The sequence below is a fragment of the Megalobrama amblycephala genome, linkage group LG1 (assembly GCF_018812025.1).
Source record: "Megalobrama amblycephala isolate DHTTF-2021 linkage group LG1, ASM1881202v1, whole genome shotgun sequence".
In the NCBI taxonomy this organism is placed as follows: Eukaryota; Metazoa; Chordata; class Actinopteri; order Cypriniformes; family Xenocyprididae; genus Megalobrama; species Megalobrama amblycephala.
This window is the reverse complement of record NC_063044.1, coordinates 16050842-16072541: the sequence shown is the minus strand read 5'-3', so window position 1 is coordinate 16072541 and position 21700 is coordinate 16050842. Positions and strand designations below refer to the sequence as shown.

At 36.4% G+C, this 21700-nt stretch overlaps 1 protein-coding gene and 1 pseudogene across 1 annotated transcript; both read left to right on the top strand.

Moving 5' to 3' along the window:
* Positions 1–9268: 9268 nt before the first annotated feature.
* Positions 9269–21700, top strand: part of LOC125264363 — a 29181-nt pseudogene continuing 16749 nt past the window's right edge.
* LOC125264369 (H-2 class I histocompatibility antigen, Q10 alpha chain-like) lies at positions 13027–15111 on the top strand. Its single transcript, XM_048183635.1, has 5 exons — positions 13027–13102; positions 13189–13476; positions 13549–13833; positions 14514–14585; positions 14674–15111. The coding sequence occupies exons 1-5, from the start codon at positions 13075–13077 to the stop codon at positions 14763–14765; spliced, it is 765 nt and encodes a 254-aa protein (XP_048039592.1). The 5' UTR covers positions 13027–13074; the 3' UTR covers positions 14766–15111.

The following is a 21700-nucleotide window of genomic DNA, read 5'->3' as shown; positions in this document are numbered from 1 at the left end:
TTTGTAGGAACAAAAGGGCCACGATTTGGAGGAACAATGAAGTCAGAATTTGCACGAGCAGCTCGACGGACCTCTTAAAATACATACAAATTGCAGTAAGGGCGGGTTGCATATTCATGTACTTAAAGGGTTAGTTCACCCAAAAATGAAAATTCTGTCATTTATTATTCACCCTCATGCCGTTCCACACCCGTAAGACATCTTAATTTTTTTGGGTGAACTAACCCTTTAACATACTTCAATACTGAATGTATGAAACTGTTTTATGACACCACCATGTAAATGTTTAGGGCGATATGAAAAACGAGTATAAACGTAATTATGTCATTGAAAATCTATTATATCATTATTATAAAAACTTATTTTTGTGTAATTTATATGCAAGTAGCTTCCAAATCAGTTAATTTTAACCTTTAATATTATAATGATGTACAAGTTGTGGTTCCCTGTATAGGTTACAGCATTAGTGGAGAGATTTTTTTTCTTTGAGGAAATTTGCCATGCACTGTACCTGATAGGCCCCCAATTAATCTTTATTGAATTGAAGGTAATCAAATCGCAAGCTTCTGAATCAAAATCAAATCCAATTGTGAAATTTGTGTCAGTGCCCAGCCCTAGTGTCAACATTTTCTTTTTTTTTTCTTTTCTTTTTTTTTTTTTACTTGAAGCAAATGTTGTTGTTTTTTTTTTCTTGTGGGAGTGCATCAGAGTGCTTAGTTTACATGTTAAAATCGCAAACATTTTCTCCTGGGGGATGATGCCCCCAGACCCCCCTACAACTATTTACATTGTAAAGGTCACCTTTTTCACCACTTTGGAGTTTGCAGGTATGTGTATGGGCAGTTTAATGAGTCGTTAATATTAAATGATTTACATTTTAGACACAATATTGCCTGTTTTGCTCAATTTCGTCAACAGAATAGCTCCAAACAAAGCCACAGCAGAACTGTCTATAAATCTGAATATAGTTCGACATTCTACATTCATTGTAATTAGGTAACATGTTAGTTTTGCATGTACTGAAAATAACAATGACCATAAAACCTTTGAAAATAGAGAGCAAAACAAAGTTTTCAGTGTCAAACTTCACCTTTAGTGGTTCATTATTATGCGCTCAATGTAAAGTATAAGCAGTATCTGTTACAGCATATGAAACTTGAGGTCCATTCCCATCAATTCCCCTCACAGATCTGAAACTTTGACATTTGACTTGGCATTCAGTAACAGTTTACCACAATACAACATCGAAACAATCACACAAACGAACACATAAAAACATTTACAAAATCGCTCAGGTCTGAATGAATTCAACATATTTTACTCACATACTCGCTGCTGCTGCACTAAATGTTTGTTTCAGTAGGAATGATTAAATATGTTGCGTCGAAAAGATTCACTTAACCATCACCATCACAATTCATTTGTTCATGAGTTTCAGCCATAGACAGGTGTGGAACGGCATGAGGGTGAATAATAAATGACATAATTTTCATTTTTGGGTGAACTAACCCTTTAAGTACATGAATATGCAACCCGCCCTTACTGCAATTTGTATGTATTTTACGAGGTGGCCAATTCGTACAAAGTCCAATGACCTCACTTGTATGAATTCATAAGTTTTTTGCTAAATTGTACGTATTTTACGAGTGGACAAATTCGTATGAATTTGCACGAATGACCTACCCTAAACCCCACCCTTAAACCTACCCATCACTGGAGTTTAGACAAATCGTACAAATTCATACAAGTGAGGTCCTATGAATTCATACGTATTAGCCACCTCGTAAAATATGTACGAATTGGTCAATGACCTAGTCACAGTGGATATATATATCAAAATGCTCCTCTCTAAGTTCATTTTTGTAGCTGACTAACAAGTTTTTTTTTACAATAAACAGCTTTTCTGAGGTAAATGTTACGGTAAATGTGACATTTTTACAAGTTATTTTATTGGAGCATTTCCGTAGTTGAAACAATGATTAATCGATTAACGTTAAATATGACGTGATATGGATTTCAGTAAGTTGTACTGGATCTTTCAACATGCCTTCGGTATTCATTCATCCTACATCCATTCATGTTTATTTTGCGTTGTAAAGCAGAAGAGATAATCGGTTCACATGCGCTCTGCCTCTGTTTGAACTGAAGCGCTAGAGCCAGTGGTGTAGTCTACGTGATACGCAGGTATACCGCCGTATACCCACTAGGAATGTTCAAGGATTTCCGTATACCCACTTAAAAAGTGCGAGGATACGTAACCATCTAATAAATCACAAAATATGTTTTGTGGTTTGTTGCTTTTGACATGAAACAAAGTCTCATATTTGTCAAAGTCTCAAGTTTCATATTTTGCCCATTTTACTTCGGAATAATAATAATAAAAAATACCGTTTTGGTGCTCTTTAATGTGTCATGACAGCTGTAGTAGTTCCAGAGAAGCGGCAGCCTGACGTGCATGTGAACTGATCCTCTCCTTCGCTTTAATACCAGTTACAGCACGAAATAAACATGAAGAAACATCTCAAGGTTTGATAAAAGATACAGTACAACTCAACGAAATCCGTATCAATTCTCGTGTAATCACTCAATCAGTTTTTCAACCTCGGAAAGACGTCAATAAAACAGCTTGTAAACAATGTCACGTAATGTCACATTTACCTCAGAAAAACATATTCAGTGACCATAAACTCATTAGTCAGCTAGAATAATTAACTCTACAGAGGAACATTTAGCTAAATATATAAACCATATTACATATAATTAATTATAATATTTAATGTTCTTTAATAGCCTATATTATACATGTTTGAATAAATCCATCAAGTTGACAGCCACCATTCAAATGTTTATATTTCAAAAAATGAATTGGAGTAGAAATAAATTTAAATAGGCCTATTATAACCTTATTATAAAAATTTTGTGTAAAAAACAAACTAAAACACAATTACACTAAAAAAGTGTAATTTAAGTTTGTATACAACTCTAACCTTCAATATTAATGTAGTACCAAATGATTCGCATACAGCATTAGTTGAGTTTTTTTCTTGAGAAAATTTGCCATGTACTGTATACCTGATATACAGTATATCCAAAATAACTGATATTGACTTAATGAATTGAATTGCATAACTATGATGACAGACTGGCAGGAAATGGTGCAAAACAGAAAACAAATTTCAAACAGGGTGATATTGTGACATACTGATAAACTTAATCTTTCCATTATTGTTACACTCTAAAAAATGCTGGGTTAATGTTGGGTTGAAAATGGACAAACCTAGTGATTGGGTTGTTGAAGCCAACAGTTGGGTTAAATGTTTGCCTAACCTGCTGGGTAGTTTTATTTAAGTTTTATCATGTTTAAAAATGACTATATGTCTGGCTTAAAATGAACCCAAAATAGGTTGGAAATTGAAAATTAGTCACATAATTACTAGATGCAACTATAATAATCAAAAGGTGATCATTTATTAATAAACAATTTAATAAAAGTTTATTGCTTAACTATTATATTTAATATTAATAAATGTTCATTTCCAACATATTTTGGGTTCCTTTTAAGCAAGAAATAGAACAATTTTTACACAATAGTTTGGTTAAAAAAACTACCCAGGGCAAACATTTAACCCAACCACTGGGTTAAAACAACCCAATTGATGGGTTTGTCCATTTTCAACCCAACTTGGGTTGTTTTTAACCAAACATTTTTTAGAGTAATAATAGTTGCAACTTGCACTCTTAAATGTGCATTGAAACTTGCCAGCTGATAAAACTTATGCTCCAGGGACCATATTCAATATAACATCTAAGGCTATCTTAACTGGCTGAGTTAGATGGTGATTGACACTAAACTTTGATTGAAAATCAGTCCAGTGTCTTCAGCTGTAAATGTCACTGGCTGTTAAAGTCTTTTGTTGATTATAATAAATTGACATGTAGATAACACACACATATGCAGTCTTTCAGAATGCTCTAATATACACTCTAAAAAATGCTGGGTTAAAAACAACCCAAGTTGGGTTGAAAATGGACAAACTCAGCGTTTGGGTTGTTTTAACCCAGCGGTTGGGTTAAATGTTTGCCCAATATGCTGGGTAATTAAAATTGACTATATGGATGGTTTGAAATGAAGCCAAAATCAGACATATTACTAGAGCCAACAATAATAATCAAAAGGTGAACATTTATTAATAATCAATTTAAAAAATGTTTATTGTTTAATTATTGTTTATTAAACCTGTTAATAAATGTCCATTTATTAAACATATTAAAGGTCCTGTTTTTCGTGTTTTTTTGAAGCTTTGATTGTGTTTATAGTGTGCAATATAACATGTGTTCATGTTTCGCATGTAAAAAAACACAGTATTTTTCACATAATTTACTTATCTGTATACCGCTGTTTCCACTGTCATAAAAACGGGCTGATGACTTCCTTGTTCTATGAAGTCCCTCCTTCAGAAATACGTAACGAGTTCTGATTGTGCCAGCGGTTCCTGTGTTGTGATTCGACAGCAGCTTAGCGAACCTTGCCCGGAAAGGTCACGCCTCTTACCATAACGTGGAGATGCACGCGCTCAGTGTTATTGTAAACATGTCTTTAATTTTACCCTATCAATTTGAGCCGGAATCAGACCCGGTGATTGGACTGCGGGATGAAAATAACAGCGTTTCGACGACATGGCGACAAACACACTCTACAAACGCAACTCTTGTGTATTCCTGTGGGCGGAGGTTAGTCAAAAAACTGTTTTAGTGACGTCATTAAAGAAGGAAGTAGAGGGATGTAGTCCAAACTGGCCGTTCGATGTAGGCGACTTCTGTTAAATAAAATATCTCGCTTGGCATTGAACTTTGAGCTTTAAAATTTTACAGATTTTATTTATACTCTAACAACAACATTACACACTAACTAAAGTTTGAAACATGGGATCACGAAGAACGGGACCTTTAATAAATGTTAATTTCCAACATACTTTGGGTTCATTTTAAGCAAGCAATTTTTTCATTTTTAAACAATAGTTGAGTTAAATAAAACTGCCCAGCAGGTTGGGCAAACATTTAACCCAACCACTGTATTAAAACAACCCAATCTCTGGGTTTGTCCATTTTCAACCCAACTTGGGTTGTTTTTAACCCAGCAATTTTTAGATTGTAGCCTTGATCAGATGCATACTACATGCATTAGCGAGTGTGGCGGTGCTTATGGGGTGTCGCTTACCTGGGACAGTTAAGTATGAGGCCGGGAGGGATATACTCACTACAAAAAACTAGACTACACCACTGGCTAGAGCGATGTGTCAGTCGCACCACAGCGCCAAAAAACATAACGACAGCTCGAGAGACGTTTATGGTCTCACTCCAGTCTATGGGAAAGTAGCCCATTTTTGAATTATTGTGCCTGCAAACTCACCCTGAGACCCCCACCCCCAAAAAAAAAAAAAAAAAAAAAAAAAAATCAGATCTACACAATTCACATAAATGACATATTTTGATTCAAAACGGCAAATTTCACCGAAAAGCGACTAGTTTGCAGGTATAATAATCAATATCACGTTTGCAATCGCGCTGAAATTTGTGGGAAACACAACACTCTTTGTGTGATTGCTTAACTATATCATATGATATAAATATAGCCTAAAAGACATACTCAATACAGGAGCATTTTTACTGCATTTTAATAAAGTACATCACATAGAGAGAGCGAACACTATAAATGCACCTGAACCAAAAAGGCTATATCACACAGTGTATGCGTATATGTGTATGTTTGGTTTTTGCAAAGTGAGGGACATACTTTATGATAGGGGTGTGCCCAAAGCCGAATACGGATAATGGCTTCAAAATGAATAACAGATAACGAATAAATGCAGATAATATTCAGCTGAGGCTGACACAGTCAGTCCTTGTGTTTGCTGGATATCAGGTGAGCCAGGGACAAGCATGATAATATACATAAACCTCTAAAGTCACTGTGCAATAATGAGTGTGTGAAGTGAATGCTTAATTTTTGAAATGAAAAATGAAATGAGAGCAAATCAAATAGCCACATTTCTGTTGTCTCTCCTTGTGTCTCAGAAATCAGAGCTAAAGTAAATCAAAAAAATTATATTTTCTTCCATTTTAGATATGATTGAAGAGGAGGAGGAGAGTGAAGAACTGAGTGAAGTGGAGGAGGAACATCATGACAAACCTGGAGAAAAACCTTTGAGTCGCTCAAAGACTAAAAAGACATTTTTAAAGAAAAGAACAGCCAATAAATCTACAACCTGCACTCAGTGTGGAAAGAGATCACACGCAAACATAATCTTGAGTGTCACATGAGGATCCACACCAGAGAGAAGCCGTTCACATGTGGTCAGTGTGGAAAGAGTTTCTCAGAGAAACGAAGACTTGAGATTCATGTAACAGTTCATACTGGAGAAAACCAGTCGGAGACTTTGAGTTTGTCTGTTATTGACTTAGCAAGTTGCAGTATCGTGACTAAGAGAACTGTATTTTTGTACGAACAAGCATGTGGCGGTTCGACTCAAATGCATTAGTAAACTAATTAGCACCCTCTGACTAAGAATCATAAACTGCCGAATTTACGTTTGTGAGTCGACGCAGTCGGCCGATGCGAAATTCTCTAATCGATGATGGGTCCGTAATGAACGAATAATTGAAAATTATGAGATCCAGATTAATCAAAGTTCTAAATTAAAGCACAACTAATCTTATGATCAGCTGTTACATCAGCAAATTGTGAAACTAATGCTGCGTTCACACCGAACGCGTCTGGGGCGTCAAATTCGCGCCAGACGCGTCTAGTTGGACGCTTGAACATTTTGAAGTCAGACGCTTCGGACGCGCGTAAAATTCGCTCAATTCGCGCGTCTAAACAAAGTGTGTTCAGACGCGATTCAAGGGAGGGGCTTTCATCTTTTGCACAGATCCTCTGAATAAACACATAATCTCGTCAGATGGAAACCTGTAGCAATTTAACTCGGTTATGCCGGCCGGATTTTGAAATTGGGCTAGTATCAACGGCTAAAATCATGCAAAAAGTTTTAGAGGCAAGCCAGATTGTCCGATTTCTTCGCTTATTCTTTTCCAGGCAAGGTCCTTTTTATTCCTGTCTCGATAAAAATATAATGACACATCATAGAGCTCAGGGTGGCAGCGACATCTTTGTTCTGGTCTCCACCGCTGATCACATCATAAACACGTTACTACCAAAGCAGAGTCCCTGATTGGTTAACGCGCCGCGAATTTACGCCAAAGTTCAGATTTTTCAACTCGGGCGTTTGGGCGTCAGACACTCAATTCGCGCGTCAGCCGCGTGAACGCTAATTCGCGCCGCGCCATTCGCGCCGCGCTAGACGCTTGATTCGCGCCGCAGGACACCTAGACGCGCGTTTACATTGACTTAACATGTAAATCAGACGCCCCAGACGCGTTCGGTGTGAACGCAGCATAAGAGTCATTTATAATTGAAGAATTCAGATGCAAAAGTGCCATCTGATATTTTCTTCTAAAATTAGCATTTTTATCAAGCTCGTATGTTTAGGTTCAGTAATTTAACTTTATTGTCAATTAATAGTTCATTTTCATTGCCATTAAAGTGAATTACTGAACATAAACATACAAGTTTGATAAAAATGCTCATTTTAGAAGAAAATTTCAGATGGCACTTAGAGGCTTTTGCATCTGAACTCTTCAATTGGAGTCAGATTAAATTATTCACAAAGTCAGAATTGAATTAGAAATCAAAGTTGTACTAAATTACGATGATTTCTACAGAAGTGCCAGAGGACTTACACGCGAAATACCGTCGACCAGACCACTAGACGGCGTTGTTGGGCTGGTGGGTGGAACTTTACAGGAGCAATGACATTTCCTCTGTCTAGATCCATAAAGGTACTAAAAACACATCTAAATCAGTTCATGTGAGTACAGTGGTTCAATATTATAAGATAAGAATATTTTTGGTGTGCCAAAAAAACAAAATAACGACTTATTTAGTGATGGCCGATTTCAAAACACTGCTTCAGAAAGCATCGGAGCACAATGAATCAGTGTGTAAATAAATCTGCCCAGCAGGTTGGGCAAACATTTGGGCAAACAAAACCCAACTGCTGGGTTTGTCAACTGGGTTTGTCAACTTTTTGGATTATTTTTAACCCAACATCCAAGAAGCAATATCATCGACTCTCTCAAAAAAATAACACAAATAAAGAAATGCAATCACAAATAGGCACATATGAATCATAAAGTTGCCTCCAACTGCACTTTTCTTTTTACCCATCAGTGAAAGTGAGAGCAGATGGTGTTGCTGCTTGAATTTTGTAACCATGATGCAACTTCGTGTGGGAAAGCCAGAGAAACAAAAAAAAAAAAAAAAAAACACACACACACTCTCACCCACACACAAACACACTCTAACAGCAGGCCCAGACAGAGGGAGGACAGAGTTAAGGTTCACAGGACCTACAATTTCCACACTTTTATTTGCCCTGAACATCTTGTAAGTAATATAAATGTGTAAGGGGGTGTACAGCATGTGGTCATTGAAAATGTGTTCTGGTATACATTCTTCACGGTCCAGCCTTCCACGTGCATCAATGAGTCTTGGCCGCCCATGACCCCTGTCACTGGTTCACCACTGTTCCTTCCTTGGAGCACTTTTGATAGATACTGACCACTGCAGACCGGGAAAACCCCACAAGAGCTGCAGTTTTGGAGATGCTCTGACCCAGTCTTCTAGCATCACAATTTGGCCCTTGTCAAACTCGCTCAAATTCTTATTCTTGCCACTTTTTTCCTGCTTCTAACACATCAACAACATATTCAGTTGCTGCCTAATATATCCACCCACTAACAGGTGCCGTGATGAAAAGATAACCAGTGTTATTCACTTCACCTGTCAGTGCTCATAATGTTATGCCTGATCAGTGTATATTCTACACCTATATAGCACTTTAAGGTGTTTTTTCGGGTGTTTCTAGCTCACTTTCTCATTCTGTGCTGTCAGTAGGTGTCCTTTAACAGTCAGAGAGAGTGATTAAATCTGTTTGTATTAAATGAATCTTAAAATAGCACACCTGATTATGAGTTTCTATACATGGCTTGGGTGTTGCAGTACAAGCTTCTTTATTTCAGTAAACAATTGCAGTTTAAATGTTTTGTTTTTCAAGTTGTGACAGGCATGAGTGCATCACAAATACGAAAGTGCATTTTTTCACAGCTGACAGTGTTTTTCCCCCTCCCCCGTTGTGGTCTTTGTTTTACCTGCCAGACTTAAACTGCGTGTTCATGCCTGTTTCTGAAGATTTCAGGTGATTTGCTTCCTGCTTAATACAGCACATCTAAATAGGCTTTCGGTCATGGGCACAACTGTCATTATGAAGATCTTCACTCTGCTTTGTGTTTTTCTTCTTTATGGGACTTTGCCTTCAATTCAAGCAGGTAAATGATTAAAAGTTTATAAGAGAACCAAAGTCAAAGTAAGTAAGGAGCATGTGTCAATTTAAAATGTCTTTGTCTTTGTAATGACAGGATGAAAATACGATTACAAATTTATGGTAACATGAATATATTTTGATACAAGTGAACAGGTATTTTTACCAGTTTTGTCAATCCACTAATAACTGGACCAAAATTTTGAACTATAAGCAGTGGCTAATTTGCCACCACCGTTCATAATTCATATCATAATAACTTAAGTTTTTATCTCATAATTCTGACTTTTAAAGTCATTATCTCAATTTAGTAAGTCATAATAATGTAAACTCTAAAAAATGCTGTGTTAAAAGCAACCCAAGTTAGGTTGAAAATGGACAAAGCCAGCAATCGGGTTGTTTTAACCCAGTAGTTTGGTTAAATGTTTGCCCAATGTTACTTAACCCAACTATTCTTTAAAATTTACTATATGGTTGGCTTAAAATGAACCTAAAATAGGTTGGAAATTAAAAATCAGACACATAATTACTAAATGCAACAATAATAATCAACTGTTGAACATTTATTAATAAGAAATTCAATGCTTGTTTATTGTTTAATTATTATTCATTAAACGTATTAATAACTGTTAATTTCCAACATACAGACCTGGCCAAAAGTTTTGAGAATGAAATAAATAGGGGAGAACCGGAACGAAAGTGATTTTTTCAGAGCTCTGACTACATTTGCATTTCAAGTTCTGACAGCACATTCAGCACTCAACCCTTGATGGAGCTGCCAAATATCATGTGATTTCGTCATCGTTTCCTGCGGTTTGGTCCGGAAAACAGTTTTCGAGTGTGGTAAATAAATTGTTGAAGTGGTACTTTTTTCTAATTACAGGTTGTGTTTCTCGTTTTATGTGTCACAATAATGGACAATCTACAGGTTATTTAGTGCTGTAACACATCCTGAAGTTTAACTTTTTGTCAGTATGTTTCAGTATAAAAGTAATTGTTAAATGTCAGATGTTCCTGTCAGGACGTAACACTTGTGTTTATTTTGTCCCACTGTTAATGTGATGGCTTTCTCTGCGTTGCCGCATTTATTAAAACATGTTCATGTCGTATTATACTAACAGAATATGCCAAGGGTGAGAGTCAGAAAGACAGACAGAGGTCTGATTCAGCCAGATGTTTATAAGAGGGCGTTTCTGGACATATGTTGCTTATTTCTGTATGTCACCATTTATTTAGTCAATCTGTTTGCATTTACCATAGTCACATTTAGCTTTTAGCCATACCTTAGCTTTCCACACCCACCTATGAATTTGCAGTGTTTCTATTCAGATGTTTTTTATGCATATTTTGAATTTATGCATAAAAACAGCTGGATTGGAAACATGACTACTGCTACATTATGTTGAGCATTTATATTATGCTAATTTAATTTAATTTTCATATTGTTCAAACTGTTGAAAAAAGTGTTTTATAAATTAAATTGACAAAAAAATATTCTAAACAACTCAAGTTTGTATTGTCGGGTTAAGTTATATCTAAATATATTTTTTAAATACAAAGATAGTATATTAAATACAAAGATAGTATATTAAAATTATTATAGAATTGAAATTAAATTTACCTTGGCATAGTTGAATAACAAGAGTTATGACATACGGTGAGTCTCAAACTCCACTGTTTCCTCCTTCTTATGTAAATCTCATTTGTTTAAAAGACCTCTGAAGAACAGGCGAATCTCAACATAACACCGACTCTTACGTAACTGTCGGGATCATTAATATGTACGCCCCCAAATTTTGCATATACCAGCCCATGTTCAAGGCATTAGACAAGTCAGTATTAACGTCTGGAGCAGCACAGCCGAATCAACAGACTTTATGCAGGTAAGCAAGCAAGGACAATAGCGAAAATGGCAGATGGAGCAATAATAACTGACATGATCCATGATAACATGATATTTTTAGTGATATTTGTAAACTGTCTTTCTAAATGTTTTGTTAGCATGTTGCTAATGTATTGTTAAATGTGGTTAAAGTTACCATTGTTTTGTACTGTGTTCACGGAGACATGAGCCGTCGCTATTTTCATTTTTAAACACTTGCAGTCTGTATAATTCATAAACACAACTTCATTCTTTATAAATCTCTCCAGCAGTGTAGCATTAGCCGTTAACCACGGAACACAGCCTCAAATTCATTCAGAATCAAATGTAAACATCCAAATAAGTACTATACTCACATGATCTGATGCATGTATGCAGCATGCATGAAGAAAATTTTGTAAATGTTAATAAGGGGTTATATTAGCTGTTTGTAACTTTGTTTATGCAATGTATTATAGAGTTGCAAGCTCGGGGGGCGGGAGCGCGGGGATTTAAAGGGGACACACGCTGAATCGCCGCATTTATAATAATGCCCCAAAATAGGCAGTTAAAAAAAATGAAAAAAAATGTTGACTATTTGGTATTTTGAGCTGAAACTTCACAGACACATTTAGAGGACACCTTAGACTTATATTACATCTTGTGAAAAAGCATTCTAGGGCACCTTTAAAAGCACATTTTAGTTCATATTTCATGGTGTCTCAAAATAGCACAGTTGAGTACAATTAGATGTTCTGAAGATGATCTTAAGAAGTACTGAGGAAGAATTTGTTGTATATTAAGTACAAAATTAGTGCACAGTGAAGATGAACGAAGGTCATTTTTAGGTGAACTAACTGATTAATGTAATTGTCAATAAATGCCCTTGACACTTATGAAATGCTTGTAATTATACTTCAGTATACCATAGTATACTCTATACCAACTGTGTACAGTAACATCTGACAAAAATAAATAAATAAATAAATCTAAAAACACTGAAGCAGCAGACTTTGTGAAAATTAATAATAGTTTGGGTTAATTTTAAGCAAGCAATACAGTATTTTTGTTTAGCAATAGCTGAGTTAAATAAAATTACCTAACAGGTTGAGCCAACGTTTAACCCAACACTGAGTTAAAACAGCCCAATTGCTGAGTTTGTCCATTTTTGACCCAACTTTTAATTAATTTTTAATTAATTTTTAGAGTGTAATATTAAAACTTTACTTTCATTCAGGAAATTTCCCCTCTGGAAGTTTTTCTCTCAGAAAAGAACATAAAATGACCGTTGACAAATTAATCCAGTTTTGATCAGTTTGGCACAGACTTCCCAACATTGGGTTACATTGATCCAGTAGCTGGGTTACACAAAAACTACCCAGCACCTGGGTAAGAAATAGTCAAATATAACCCAATAAAATTACCCAATTGGCTAACAAAAATTATCTAATGGGATCCTTTTGTAAAGTGCTACCAACTGGTCATTATAGTTCCAAGAAACAAAAAATAAAAAGTAACTCTGCATTTTCTTTTATGCCTTTTTATGTCTAGTTTATTCCTCTTCATTGCAGAGAAACACTCGCTGTATTACATTTACACAGCCTTGTCTAAACCTGTGGATCTGCCGGGCATCTATGAATTCACTGCTATGGGTCTGCTGGACGACACACAGATCGACTATTACAATAGTGAAGAAAAGAGAAAGATTCCCAAACAGCAGTGGATGAAAGAGAAACTGCCTGAGGATTACTGGGAAAAAGGTTCATCCATATTCTGATGAACCGCATGAACCACAATGGATCAGGTGAGAAACATTCATACTATTTAACCTGCACATGATTTTTATTATCACCACCTCACAACAAGCATTTTGATTTGTGTCCATTTCAGATCTTCATGTTCTTCAGTGGAGACACGGTTGTGAAGTTGAGCAGGAGGGAGATCAAGTGAAGTTTATAAAAGGCATTGATGAGTACGGCTATGATGGAGAAAACTTCTTGTCTTTTGATGATAGAGAGGCTCAATGGGTCGCTCCAGTTGAAGCAGCTCTACCAACCAAGAGAAAATGGGACAATGTGCCGATCCTAAACCAATACACCAAAGGATACCTGGAGAAAGAGTGTGTGGACTGGCTCAACAAATTCAGAGGATATGGAGACGAGAAGCTCAGAAACGGCTGTGAGTGAATGTGTGTTTGTAGATTATCTGCAGCTGATGAAACTGATTGATGAACTGATTCTGTGTTTTCAGCTCCTCCAAATGTTTATGTGATTGAAAAGAAGAATACCAATGATGAAACCAAGCTGAAACTCACCTGTCTGGCCACTGGCTTCTACCCCAAAGATGTGATGATGATCATTAGGAAAAATCACACATCTGTGCCTGAAGATGAGATTGAATCCACAGGAATCAGACCAAACCATGATGGAACCTTCCAGATGAGGAAGAGTGTGGAGATCAAGGGGAAGGAAAAATATGAATATGATTGTTTTGTTTCTCACAAGAGCATCAAAGAACCAATTATCACCAAATTAGGTATGCAAACTTAGGGTATGTTTACATGACAACGGTGTACTATAAAAGTGAAGTTTTTATCCCACCACTGCCAAGACAAATGTTGGGGTTGTTGTGGCCTAATGGTTAGAAAGTCAGACAAGTAACCTGAAGGTTGTGGGTTCAATTCTCAATACCGGTAGGAAAGGACTGAGCTGCCTTTGAGCAAGACACTGTGTGTGTGTGTGTGTGTGTGTGTGTGTGTTCACTACTCACTAGTGATTATGTTTGTGCTCTACTTTGTGTTACCTTACTTGACCATCACTTTCACTTTTTCCTATGTGTTTTTCACGTACACATAAAAACATTGTCAAAACGATCCCTGTTCACACAGATCTGCGAAAACAATTAAAAACACTGTATTATTTATGCCAGGCCAATAGATGGCGATGTCATTATGTAAAAAAAAAAAACCACTACGCACCTATAGACTGAACATATAATGCCCCTTTTCAGGCTCTCAAAACACTGTTGTCACGTAAAATGAATGACCAAAATAAATAAAAATAGCCATTTTTAGTTGAAAATGGTATCGTGTAAACAGCCCATAAAATCTGAATTAAATATTATGTGACCTGACACAATAACATTAAATGTGTATGAAGTATCATGTCTGAGAATAGCACTGCCACTACACACTGCAATTTATTGTGATTTTTCAGAACACGCTATTGGATCATTGAATGCCAGTGCAGCTGATGCTGAAGAGCCTTTGCTCAAGAAAGAAATTGATGGTATGTCTTTTTAAGCTTTGTTATTTATCAGGCAATTTTCAAGTGGATTCAGCAGTGGAGATTTGACATTGCACTGTTTCTCCAACAGGACAAGAGAGATCTGGAGAATCACCAGACATCAGGGCGACTGTTTCCATATTTTATCTCTTTCTCATATTTCATTTTATCTGGATATTTTGAAGCACTTTGCTCAAGAAACTAACATCTTAGACTAAGTGCCCAACGAAAGATCTTTTTATTTGAAGAGAGCTGATTTTCCAGACTCTAATTGAATTTTATAAAATTTAGCTATTCAAAAAAATGCAATTAATCAAACATGCAAGTTTGTCTTTCTGACTTGCAACAGGATTGTTTCCATGATAAAATAGTATTTTCATCTGTATTTTCTATCAATATTTTTTTATTTCGAAAAACAAAAACAAGTACATTTTGCCAGACATACACCGTAACAAATGAATAGCTGTCTCTTAAAGGGTTAGTTCACCCAAAAATGAAAATTCTGTCATTTATTACTCACCCTCATGTCGTTTCACACCCGTAAGACCTTTGTTATTCTTCGGAACAAAAATAAAGATATTTTAGTTGAAATCTGATGGCTCCGTGAGGCCTTCATAGGGAACAATGACATTTCCTCTCTCAAGATCCATAAAGGTAGGCTACTAAAAACACATCTAAATCAGTTCATGTGAGTACAGTGGTTCAATATTAATATTGTAAAGCAACGAGAATATTTTTGGTGCACCAAAAATTTTTTAAAAAAATAACGACTTATATAGTGATGGCCGGTTTCAAAACACTGATTCACAATGCTCCGATGCTTTCTGAAGCAGTGTGTCGAATCTGCAGTTCAGAGTGCCAAAGTCATGTGATTTCAGCAGTTTGGCGGGTTTCACCTGCGATCCGATTCATGATTCGATACACTGATTCATAATGATCCGATGCTTTCTGAAGCAGTGTTTTGAAATCGGCCATCACTAAATAAGCTGTTATTTTGTTGTTGTTGTTGTTTTTTGGCGCACTGAAAATATTCTCATCGCTTTATAATATTAATATTGAACCACTGTACTTCGATGTGTTTTTATTACTACCTTTATGGATCTTGAGAGAGGAAAATGTGAAGTGAAAATGTGATCCCTCCCTATGAAGGCTTCACTGAGCCATCGGATCAACTAAAATATCTTAATTTGTGTTCCGAGATTAACGAAGATCTTACGGGTGTGAAACGACATGAGGGTAAGTAATAAATGACATAATTTTCATTTTTGGGTGAACTAAGCCTTTAACACACATTGCAAAAGCTACATTTTACAACTTGTGGCCACATTACCACCTCGGGTGTGCATTATTTTCTAAGAATTTAACAGCCTGTCGTCAATTATTCCTCACTTAGAACTGAATATTCCATAAAACATTATTCTGTTAATAATAATAATAATAATAATAATAATAATAATAAATCCACACTGAAGGTGAAATTGGATAAAGCCTATTTACGCTCCAACAGTAGGAAAGACATCTTGGTAAGAAGCACACTAGGTGAAATGTGTAACGTCAGAAGAGAACTTAAATGTCGGAACAACTTTCAGTTTCACTTTTGAATCATGTACCGCTGTTTGTCTCCTGAAGGAGGCGCTGTGACTCCATCAGAAACACCAGCGAAACAGCGACGTGCCGTGCTAGATCAGCGGTTGTGAAATGTATTAGCTTGTTACGTCCTAGAGCGTTTTAATATCACTTTATTGTCAAATCCCTGTGTGTCCTGTGTTGTGCTCTGTTTCTCTCCCTCACTCTCTTACTCAGGTTAATTACCACCAGCTGCAACTCGTTGTGAGCATGCCTGAGTCTGAGCAGGGCCGTCGCCAGCATATAGTATTCGGTTTCCATAGGGGGGCATACATTTTTATAATCTGGTCATTCGCATTCAGAAGATCCTGTGCACAAGATAGTCGATCTAATTAGATCAAACTACACCAAAAACGAAACCCCTTTGCATTATGGCAATACTTTGCAAACACGAGGCACAAAAGCTTTTCAATTCCTCGAACAGCACAATAATAAAAATGATACATACCAAAATAGCAATAAATAGGCTAGCCTAATCTGTAGCATATTTAAGTGTAACTGAGTGTACCTTAAAATAGTGAAGGCGGCAGGTCTCCGATGATAGTCATTAATAAATACGGCCTAATTATGTTTCGAGTTCCGTTTTGTGTAATAATGCGTTATATATTAATTTTCTGTCAGCGGAGGGTGAACCAACTAGGGTATAGATGCATTCCCATTTAAAAACATATTTAAACAGTTTTGAAATAGTTAACTTACTTGTCACAGCACAACCTACATATTCCAACATAAACACTGTGATAAATTATTATTTGTTAATAAAGTGTTTACGTTCACAAACCACTGTTATACAGATTCGCACACGGGATGCAGAGAGTGCGCAAAAGGAGCTCTCTTTATAATCAGTGTATTGCGATCTCAAGAAGTTCTGTAACATGAATTAAACTGACTGCATAATTACATAACAATTTACATAATTGTTTGTTAACCAAAATTTTTGATTTCTGGAACGCAATACGTCAGGTAGTTAAACTCGTTTTGAGCGGTGAGTGGATTTTGAGTTGTAGACCTGGCATATTCCCTCATTATAATTCGTTCCAGAAATCAACAGATTGTTTCGTAACTAGAAGCTCAACGTAAGGATTGTATATTGTTGTTCAGAGCGCAAACACAGAGGCGCACTGGATTTTGCCAACGCCAATATGCTTAATTAGACCGGTATTATGTGCGTTCCCTCTACAAGCAATCAGAAGCAGCAGCAGGTACAGTGGTTTGAGTGAGAAAATAGTCTCAAGTCCATCGGGCCCAACACACTCCGCCTAATTTCTATATCATATTTCTGAAGACAATGTGTTATTTAAAGTTACCGGAGAAAGTTTTCCTATGAGCTAAATGCTGCTGAAGACATTTCGTTCTGGATAAGTAAATAGCCAGATTACAGATAAGTTTTTGCTCTCACAATTGTTTTTAGGGGGCACGTTTTGTCCTGGGGGGCACTGCCCCTTATTGACGGGCCTCAGAGAGGGATTCAGAAGATCTCAGGAACACTTCTCCCCAGCCTTAAGTGGAAATTGTGTTGTTGTTTTTCATCTTTGATTTTGAGCAGCAACATTCTTTAGGTAAGTAGATTCTATAAATCTTAGTTAGCTCCTGTTTTGTCAGAGAGGGAGTTATTTGTGTTGTTGTTTTTCATTTTAGGCCATACTCTCTGTTTTGTTTATTATTTTAGGCCTGAAGATTTATTCCCTCATGTTCTTTTGTTAAGCTCTCTTTTTGGTATAAGGAAATAAACATTTTTACTTTCCTTTAAAGTGGTGTTGCGTTTTCCCTCTGAGTCTGAGGCTGAAGTGTGTCCTCCACGTTTTCTTTTACTGCGTTAGGCCTACCTTTTATTAGCTTATCTTATTTTCTTTTGTTACCTTCCCTCCTAACCCCTAGACTAGGAGGGAAACGTACAAGCTCAATAACATTAATCAGATTTAAACAATATTGTTTTTAACATGTAAAACAAATGTAACTAACCCTTTTTATTTGTATTTTTCTGTCAGTAAACCATCCAATAATGAATTAATTGGGGGTTTCCTTCATTTGTTCATTAATAATATATAGGCTATTCTCAAAACGTATTATATATTATATGTTTAAATAGCCTACTGAGTACCCACTATAGACCTTATGTAGCTCCGCCCCTTTTCAGCGCTGCGCTCGTTGTCTTTTGACTTCATTTCCATAGCGATCTTACATATAATGAATGAACTGCTCGTTTTAAAATCTTCCCGGTCTACTGACATTTATTAAGACATCTGCTTTAAACATAACAATGCTCATGATGACTTTCATTAACTATACAACAGGTAAATCTACTTCTCCAGCTAATTATTCTTCAACAACGATGCCATAGAAATACAGAGCTAACGCAAATACAAAAGTTCAAAGACAATTCCAAAAAATGGCGGCGCACTTGTTTCTCTGGTAAATAAGGTCTAATTAACAACAGGTACTTACGGTTATAAGGGTTAGTTGCATGTAATTATGCATAATTTACTGTTATTACTATGGTAATTAGCCTACATGTAATAATGACACTTGAATAAAGTGTTAACAAAAACATGTTTAGGACATTTGCATTATAAGATTATATAGGGAGACTTCGTATAAAAAGGCTGACTTGTTATTTAATGTTTGCTAAATAAATCTAATCTCCTCTTATTTAAACCTTTAAATGCATGACTGTTTCGCCAATCATTCTTACATATTCAGGTCTTTATCGACCCGGATCTATATCACGGAAGGATCTCTACCTGTCGCGATAATATAAAACTCCTCTGATATTAGAGTAGCAATTTCAGAAGAATAAAATAAAGCATATTTTGTCACCTTTTGGAGATTGAAAGGGCTCCGTTTGAGCAGATGTTTAATGTCATCATCACTGAGCTCATTTCCCAGTACATTCAGCAAATAGGCTAGTTTTATGTTTGAGGTTGTGAATATAAGCCCATTCGCAAACATATTCTCAGAACTATATCATTGTTTCGATCCCTAACAGCTTAACCAGATCCATCCAGTGACAGATCAGTCATGATCGCATTCAGTGCTTGTTCTGCAGTAAATTGCTGAGCCATTTCATGTTTGTCTTATTATTTCGTTTTCTGTCTGAATCAATCTTCATTTCATCATTGTGTATCAGACATTGACACCTTGTGGAATAAAGGTGAATTGCACTTATTCTGTCATCTAAGATTCAATTATAGTTGTGCAGAAAAAGTATGCCTACACTGATACTCACCTCGGGTCGTTAGCGATCCAATACATATTTTTACAAAAAATGAATTCAAAAATAGGCATTCTTTTATAATTTTATAATTTTTTTGTTGTTATATTCTTTATAATGAATTGATTGAGGAATACCAAGAAGGTTGAAGTCTAACTTTAAAAAATGAGGAGGAGGGTAGTGAATGACGTCCTGGGTCACTAAAGACCCGAGGTATGCATTTAAGGGTTAATAGTGCAGAAATCCCAGTATGTTGGCGTGATGTCTTCACTTGTTTTGCCGACGTGCAATTTTATTACAAATAGTGATATCAGAGCTATTCAACACTTAAAATATTAAATAATATATGAAATAATAGCCTAAATCATGCATTTTGTAGTTGAATTATGTGAGATTCTTTGCTGGAGAGCTGGAGAGCTCAGGTGAGTGACTCTGGGAAAACGGCCTAATAGTGCATCAGAAACATTAAGAAAAGCTCCAAACAATCATCAGATCAAACATGACTGGCATTGATGGGGGGAGTATATCTGTATCGTTATTTCTAGTTCCTCATCCGGCTGCCTTGTTGTTTTAGACAATGGTCATGCATGATTAAATGTTTTTTATCTGCCCTGTGACAGTATTTTGAGTGTGTTTTCACACACCCTGTGCAAACCTGCCTGTGTTTGTTTTCATGCTCTTTACTTGCTTGATCCATTTCAAGTTTAGGCTATCCCTCTGCTCAAAGACACTTTTCATCAGAAGTGAGTTTGTACAAATTGTTATTTTTCTTTCACTTTTAACAGCTGTGAACTGAATCATGTGCTGCTGTTTGTTGAGCTCTGATCTCTGTTTCACTGCATTAAGGTCTTTAAATTCCAGTAATTCATGAAGACTCTGGCATTGCTATAATAGCCTCGATGATCTCTAATGTTTGAGCAGCAGCAACACTGGGTTAATAGATAAGAATGTTAGATATTTGCTGTAAATTCTGCTTTAATATTTGTGATGTGAATCTCTCTCTATTTTCTGTTGTCTTATCTGATCCAGCAGGTGGCGTTGTGACTTCTGTAAAAACTGCATCAGAAGGACACACAGAAGTTTGTGTCCCTGCGTTCCAATGTCCATACTATCCATCCTAAATAGTATGTGAGATTAAAATAAGTGTGTCCCAAAGCATAGTATGTTGAAAAGAGTATGCCAAAAGGCTAATATTGGAAACTTTAATATAAAGGCTAATATTGCCCACAACCCATTGCGCATTGGACGAGGATTCAGTTCAGAACTACAAACACGAGTAAAAAGTGTTAAAAAACTACAAAACATGGCGGATACGCGCGATCGACGCTGAGAGGTTTGAGTGACTAATAATCCGTTTAACCTGATAGAAAATATATATTTAATGTTACCCGTGTTATTTTTCATCTGCAAATACCAATGTGGACTTTAATAAAGATCCGAATGGCCATTAACATTTAAATGCATCATTATGCATTAATATGAGGAGAGTTCTCCACATGAAAGACTCGCGACTACAGATCAACGTGCTGCATTTCTCTCCGATACGGTAGGAAATTAGCTAAATGAAATATGGAGGATGTAAGATGATTGACAGGGCAATTTACGGTGACTGGATGCGACAGAGAGCAAAGACGCAATTGTATGACGTGATAGTATGTCCCAAAGCTTGTCTACTCTTTTGCTACACACTCAAAAGTAAGTACTTTTTGTTCACAGAAAGAGTACATACTTTTAGGGCGTAGTATAAGTAGGCGAATTGGAACGCAGCGTGTGTGTGTGTGTGTGTGTGTGTGTGTGTGTGTGTGTGTGTGTGTGTGTGTGTGTGTGTGTGTGTGTGTCGCGCATGCGCACAGCTGCCCTCTCGAGTTTTTTGCTCAGCCACAACCTGAAAGGAACTGTTTTACCTTTTCAGATTTAAAGCTCGTGCAGCAGTGTGTTTGTAGATCATTTTGTTTTCAGACATGTCCTGATGAAGTGTTTCTTTTGGAGTATTTTATGGGAATAAAATCTCATCTGTTGGATTTACAGCGCAAGTTTTTGGATCTGTATACATACAGTGTTTATTTGCTTCTGTGAACGCGATCATTGTTTGGTTTGATCTAATCAAAAAACAAAAACAAAAAAACAAACAAACAAAAAAACTACAGGTTAAACCGGAGAGACAGAAAACAGAAACGTGGATTCTGGAGTTGAGTTCTGGTGGAGCAGCCTATACATTTATAAAAGAGAAAGTTTTTGCAGCTGTGTGAAAAGAACGGAACTGGAATGTAAACCTGAAACC

What these genes read in the sequence shown, in the direction of transcription:
- LOC125264369 (XM_048183635.1), top strand. Translation starts at nt 13,075, where the DNA reads ATGAACCGCATGAACCACAATGGATCAG. An exon ending in CATGAACCACAATGGATCAG is followed by an intron (nt 13,103 to 13,188) that starts GTGAGAAACATT and finishes TGTCCATTTCAG; the next exon opens with ATCTTCATGTTCTTCAGTGG. An exon ending in CGAGAAGCTCAGAAACGGCT is followed by an intron (nt 13,477 to 13,548) that starts GTGAGTGAATGT and finishes CTGTGTTTTCAG; the next exon opens with CTCCTCCAAATGTTTATGTG.